General features: G+C 34.3%; 1 protein-coding gene across 2 annotated transcripts; it reads left to right on the forward strand.

Annotated features, from left to right (window-relative positions):
* Nucleotides 1-215: 215 nt before the first annotated feature.
* Nucleotides 216-6,602, forward strand: LOC137824349 (uncharacterized protein At3g49140). Of its 2 annotated transcripts, none has more exons than XM_068629970.1 (12): nucleotides 216-482; nucleotides 1,204-1,297; nucleotides 1,872-2,097; nucleotides 2,254-2,356; nucleotides 2,491-2,555; nucleotides 3,201-3,329; nucleotides 3,444-3,542; nucleotides 3,678-3,834; nucleotides 4,525-4,625; nucleotides 4,910-5,050; nucleotides 5,425-5,520; nucleotides 6,352-6,602. In XM_068629970.1, exons 1-12 carry the CDS (start codon nucleotides 437-439, stop codon nucleotides 6,454-6,456), a joined length of 1,362 nt encoding a protein of 453 aa, XP_068486071.1. In that variant the 5' UTR covers nucleotides 216-436; the 3' UTR covers nucleotides 6,457-6,602. The 2 variants fall into 2 exon arrangements, with proteins under 2 accessions (XP_068486071.1, XP_068486072.1); XM_068629971.1 differs by having other exon boundaries at nucleotides 234-482; nucleotides 1,856-2,097.
* Nucleotides 6,603-6,807: the final 205 nt, after the last annotated feature.

Consider the following 6,807-nt stretch of genomic DNA (forward strand, 5'->3'; position numbering starts at 1 on the left):
AATATTAAAATTATTTTATTTTTTAATATGTGCAAAAGTAATTGAAAATAAAACTAATAACCATGGCGGCTAGGGAAACAAAAGGGAAAAAGTTGATGGAAATGTGGCTTACGAGGTAAAAGTAGGGAAAGTAAATCCGCTGTAGCCAGTTTTATATTCAGTTAAATCACAACCGTTGATCATCCATCATACAGAGATTAAGCAAAATGACGAGTGGTCCAGATTTTATCTTCAAGGAAGATGGAGCTGCAGCGGCAGTAGAGGATCGAAGAAGTTGGAGTGAGGTTAGTGTTCACTGGAGAAGCAGAAGTAAAAGCCTGCCTTTGAGTTTCACTGCAGAACAGAATCACACACCATCGTCATGTTTGTTAGTTAGCGCTTTCACTGTCACATAAAAAGCGAGTTTCCCTCTCTTCTCAAATCGTCGTTGTCTTCCATGGCTATTCGACCTCCTGCTTCTTCCTCACTTTCCTCACCTTCTGGTAAGTATTTCGAACTCTTCTTTCTACGCTATTCAATTTCCGAATTACTATTACTCCTTCAAATAGACAATCCGTTAATTCGTTTCACAGTAAAATGATTGATCCTCGTGCTCATGCATGCATGTTTAACTCTAGTTAGATGAAAATGTTCTCAAGTTATTAGGCTCAATCGAGTTTTTAAGTAGGAGAATGCTTCATTTGCTTTTACAATAATAGAACTGTGGAGTTCGCCGGAGCAAAATAAATCAATTAAATGATCTTACGGTCTTCAGATTGTGAAGAAGTCTACAAGTTTTGGGGCTAAATGCAGATTTTAGGAATTTGATAACGAGAATGAGCGCAAAATTTCGATCGAGACTATACTTTTGTTATGGAGTGATCGAACTTATATGATTTTTGTTAGTTTATACATTTTGAGATTTTCTTTTGTTTTATGTGATTTGAGATACTACTTACTTACCTACATTACACATGCTAGGAATTTGATTGAGAGTGAGTGAGTGCAGAATTTTTACGGAGACGGAATTTTTTGTCTCAAGCGGTAGAACTTCTTGATTGTTAATTTTTTTTGCACATTTTGATATTTTCGTTTCTTCTATGTGTTTTGAGATACTTGCCCACAGTACACCCGTTGACGTCTTTGACTTGAGGATTTATGTTATTTCAACTGCTCTTTCTTCTGGATACTGTTTTCATCTTTGTTCAACACTGTGTCTTGTAGAAGGGATATGTTACACTGCGTCATATGGAATAACAAGCAATTCAATCAAACTTCCTATTGATGGCCGAAGATGGCATGACCTTGCCAGCACAAGGTGCTTATACATTGCATGATTGATGATTATTTACCCTTATTCAGAAAATAGAGTGTCTGTTTGAAAGTGGATTCACCTTTCTCTTGCTTATAGAATTGTAATACTACTACATGTGGAATTATTCAATTTGTCTCTAATTAGAGACAAGGAAATTAGGGAAAGATATTTTAGATTTATTTGCATCCATATTCCATATCAGTATGACACTCAACTACTATGATTGACTTCTTTTCTTTCTTTCTTTTTTTATGATCCATATTGGCTTTGATACCATTGTTGGGTTCTTTCAAGGGGGATACACAAGGAAGATTTGACACCAATGAGTTATAAGCAAACTTATATTAGAGACTATAACACCACTTTCAACTCAAAACCTTAAAACAATAAGTTTATTGGTCTTTTTCCTTATATTTTGCTCAACTTTCTCATTCTATTCAATGTAAGATTCAAATTCACACTTGAAGTTTCTATTCAACCTTATTCATTTCTATTCAACCTTATTCATTTCTATTCATTATTCTTCTTGCAAGATCTAAAATGCTTTGTTTTCTGAAATAGTTTTGGTTATCTTTAGGTACAAAAGTTCATTTTTTGGATTGCCACACCTGCTTTGGCTATCCACAGGGCATGATCAGTGCCTTTCAAAGGTTAATGTTGCTGCAGATTATTCAGATTCTATACCCGATTCTTCTGATCACATGGATGAACAAGGTTATCATCCTCTTGAACAACTGAAAGGTTCCAATGATACAAAGCCAGCAAGACTCTCTCCTCCTGAAATGGCAAAAACAGCTGTAGAGGTTTGTTCCTAAATGCATTTGTGCATGTGAAAGGAGTTAATTTGCAATATCTAGAGCTGGGGGCTTAGCACACATAATATGATTTTTCTATTTTGCTTAACGTATTTTGGTAGTATCCATATCCTTTTATCATCATGCCCTGTTTGTTGCCATTAGGCTAATAAAAGCGCCTTGCTAGCATTTCCTGCAATGGTACACTGTGAACCACATGAGCAGATTTCATGGGCTGAGTTTGAATATCATATTGATGATTTTGGAGGTTTGTTTTCTTTCTGTTATGTATATATTTTGTTTATGATGTGAGAATCATCTATTACCTTATCGAATTCTAATTTAGTATTAAACATTGAGAATTTTAACTTATTGCTTTTTATTTGTTTTTTTTTTCTGTAGATATATATTTTGAAATCTTTGATGATGCAAACCTTTTGGCAGATCGTGGAGCTAACAATCCTGTGGTAGGAATTTAGTAGTTGTTTACAAAGGGATTTCATTGTTAGTCCTGCAAATAGTTGATCAACTATGCTTAGCTGTTGAGATTTCCCTTTTTCTTTTCTTCTCTAAGGAAGGATTATTTGCCACCTTTTTTCCTTTTACTTCTTTTGTCTCCCCACCTAATGCAAATTATTTTAAGAAAAATATATTTTCTCTTTTTAAATTTGAAGTAGATGAAAGTTGCAGATATGTGTTAGGGAACCATGTCAAACCTGTGTATAGTATTTCTAGTTATAAGGTCCAGGTTTCCAATCTCTTCACCTACTTCTCTCATGTTTCTTTTTTTTTTCTTTTTTTCTTTTGACTGATGTATTTGGGACTCCTTGTTATTTCATGTTTTCCCTCAAAATAAAAAGCCACTTTCATAGATGATATACTTATTTTAAATCATATGAAGTTATTAATTCAGATCATGAGATTATGTAGTCATCCTAAAAGTATTATTTTTTTTAAGTGATTCAACTCTGTTTTTGTGCAACAGCTTGAAGAGCTATATTTGTTGTTTGGACGGTAAAGTGAAGTAGTTTTTGGCATGGTCTTCTTGTGTTCCATCCTTATCTTTAACATAGAAGTTGTTAAATTGATATTCAGGGTCTGTGTTTCTTCAGAATGTTTTCATTGGAATGGACATCCCAATATATGATAATAATAGAAGGACTGCTAGCGAGTATGACATTTTCAATAATGGCAAGGGTGATGAATTATTCACATTTGTTGATCAAGATGATGATGTTGAGGTTTGCATTTTCAGATGTTTAAATTATGGAATTTCGAAAGTTGTTTTAGTTACCAATAGTTTCTTTTTATGCATGTGAGAAATTTAAATCTCAAGTATATTCTTCTGCAAACAGGTCTCAGAAATGGAGGACTTTAACATTTCAGTGAATTGGGGACGTCCGGACGCTACAAACTCTGTTCATCCAATCTATTTCTCAAAGTGTTTAACAAAGGTCCTCCATCCCCTGAAAAAGAACACAACAAGAACTGATAGATAGCTAATATCTCAAGTTTCAACATGAGAATGATTTAACAGATTCATAGGTTCTGGAAGAAATAACATTGATCCTTTATGATTTTTCTTCTAGGCTGTCAACAACGTGGAATATATTAAAAGAATGAACCATCCTTCAAATGGTGTTTCTATTATAGGGTTCCTTAGACCCATTTACGATGAAGAAAGGTCTTATCTAAGATGGACGTATCACACTGAAGATGGTGCTGTATACATCTCTGGCTCGAGAGGTATAGTTAACTTCAAGATTGATATCTATGATATGCAGATTTCATCTTAACTCGTTTAGCATAAAAACATTGAGTTTTTCGAAGAGCACCACCTAATGGATAACTATAGAAATTCCTAAAATTAAATTTTGTAGAGCATAGATTTTTATTGAAAGGGGGATGTAAAGGTGTTGGAAGTTAGAGTTAAGGATACACATTTACACCAATCCAGTTTTAACTTTTATGTCACTTTCATGTTTTTATTTATGTGTAGAGCAATTAGTTTATTAATTTGTTGGCTAACTTATTGTGCATTTTATGTAATACATTCTTGTCATGGCACATTTATGAAGAAGCGTGTTAAAGGGCTGTGAACTTCCTTACAATTTTGTATTGTAGAAGGATCTTGTTTAGTTGACTAAAGGTGTGCTACTTTTTTGAAAACTCAAATTTGGTGTTAGCTGTTTGGGTTCACTACTACTATTGCTTGTTGGTTCTTGTCTTGGAATGTCTATCTAGTATTTCAATATAACAACAAAGCTTGAAGTTTGTCATTGCAGTTCTCTAAGCATATTGCATTTATGTAACCTGCAGAGGCAAAGGCTCTTCTTTATCAGTGACACGAAATCTTAGTTTTTGACAAAATAAACTGTAGATTCATTGGTAATTTGTTTTTTAACTTCGTTCCTTTTCAATCATTGTATGGCGAAGATTCTTACTCAAATAGTATTGATGACCAAGGAAACACTAATTTGACACTATATCGGTTGGAGATCCTGAAAATCAAGCTCCACTCCATGTATGGATATCAGGCATGTGTCTCAAAACCGGTTCTTTCTTTCTTTCTTTCTTTATCTATCTATCTATATAAAAACACCTGCTTGTTATTTAGAAAGAGTGCGTTCATAACTTATGACTTTATTTTTTGAAAAATACACCTAAAGGTGAAGCCTGCTAAAATACCCCTAGAAAGCAAATGGGGGTGCGTTACTAAATACCCAATATTTTTCTGTACTTTGAAGGATCATTAAGTTTGTTGAGATTTATATTCTAAATTACAAATTATGAATGTTCCACATGTCCACAAAAATTGCAGTCTGAAATTAGTGTGCTAGAGTTTCAAGACGCTGAACCTGATATTCTTGCACACTCTTCTTCGGAAATTCTGGAACGCTTCAACAGATTCTGTGATGATGATCTTAAAGCACTTTGCAAGAAGAAAGGTCTTGAAGCTGAGGTAATCCAATTTTTTCCCCACTTTATCCACTATCCAGATCTTTCAAATTAATCAATTTAACTGGATAAAAGGTTATAAAATAATTTGACATTTATTTACATCTCCATTCTTTTCGTTTATGACATCAAATAAATGAAGGAAAGCCTCCCTTATTTTCCATTGGATGATACGAAACAAGGAAATTGTTGATTCTTTACATCTCTCCTTTTCTTGTCTATCTTACTTCCTTCCCTCCATGATGCCAAGAAAATACGCTGTCGTAGGAAAAAACTATTATTTGTTTCATTATCTGATTATTCTTTGATTTTGTGTCTACTGTTAACAGTTGGTTTAAGCCGACTGTTTATTTCACTGATATTATTACTTGACTTCAGGGAGCTTACCTGGTTGGGGTTGACAGCCTTGGCGTGGATGTTAGAGTCTTTTCAGGTGCAGAAGTAAAAACTCATCGCTTTCCATTCAAAATCCAGGTAAGGATTGTGGGTTTCAACAGAATGTACATTATTCCAGATTGATTCTGTCATGGACCCTCGCCTGAACATCCTGGTCAGAACATGTGTATTAGTTATTAAAACAATCTAGTTGCTATCAACCTCTTATGGATAAGATAATCTGAGGGTTGATTGTGTAAGCTTATGATTCTTATGCTATCCAGTGTTTGATACGGGACATTTACATGATAATGTTAAAATAAGTCCAATGGAACCAGGAAAACCATATTTATATGATACCCCATAAAACATTTTATTGGCATTATTTTATACTATATAACTTGAGCAGTATTATTTGATGAATTTGTTTTTATAATATTTTTTGTCTTTCTGAGGCTCCTGAATTATCAATAATATTTGAAATAAACGTACAAGTCTGAGGTTCTAAGTCAACCAGTGTGTCACGCACATATAACATGTTTGCGTGGCACATGGGAAGAAGATTTGAACTGGATTCTCCAGAAATGTATTTTTTGGTAGAATTTGGGAAGTGGGCTTCTTAATTAACAAAGTAAGGTAAACAAACCTTTGGCTGGGGTAAGGTGGTGAACATTTGTGATCAGAGAGTAGGGAACACTGTTAAGTGTTTGTGATTGACCTCGTGTGAAAGAAGCCTTTACGGTCCACAACCCTTCATTTAAGGCGTTTTAATCTAATGGTTAGCAAGAGCCTACAACATAGGCCATTTTACTCAATGGACTTGGCTTGTATAATAAGCATTTGTAACTGATATAAACTTGCTTAAAGAAGAAATCTTCAGCCTGGCATGTTTTTGAATTAATTAATGGATTTTTCTTCTTCAATTTGTAGGCTGCCACAATAAACGCTGCTGCAAAACAGATTTGGCAACTCTTGTTTCCTCGATCTCGACGTAAGAAGAATATGAAGAAGTGGCGGACTACCACCATGATTTGAGCATCCCTCGGAGATTGGTCCTTATTATTTGTCCTTCTCAAACTGTCCCCAGAGTCTGTTCCGGAGCTATTGATGTCTTTATGTATGAATAGTTCTATAATATGTACATTTTTTCTGGGTAAATCCTATACAGCATTTTTTGGGTACATCTTCAAAATTTAGGAAAAGAGGAGGTAAGGGTTGTGTCACTCTTCGAAGGAGTATTAGTGGCTGCAAATATTAAACCCAAGTTTACTTAGGCTGATTTTACCAATGCACAAAAAGGGTGTTTCTTCCTGCACCCTATCAAAATTCTTCCTGCAGCCATGAATTTTTAAAAAGACTGTTTTACCTTTTTTTTAATGACTTCTG

Source organism: Phaseolus vulgaris, chromosome 8 (genome assembly GCF_000499845.2).
Source record: "Phaseolus vulgaris cultivar G19833 chromosome 8, P. vulgaris v2.0, whole genome shotgun sequence".
Taxonomy (NCBI): Eukaryota; Viridiplantae; Streptophyta; class Magnoliopsida; order Fabales; family Fabaceae; genus Phaseolus; species Phaseolus vulgaris.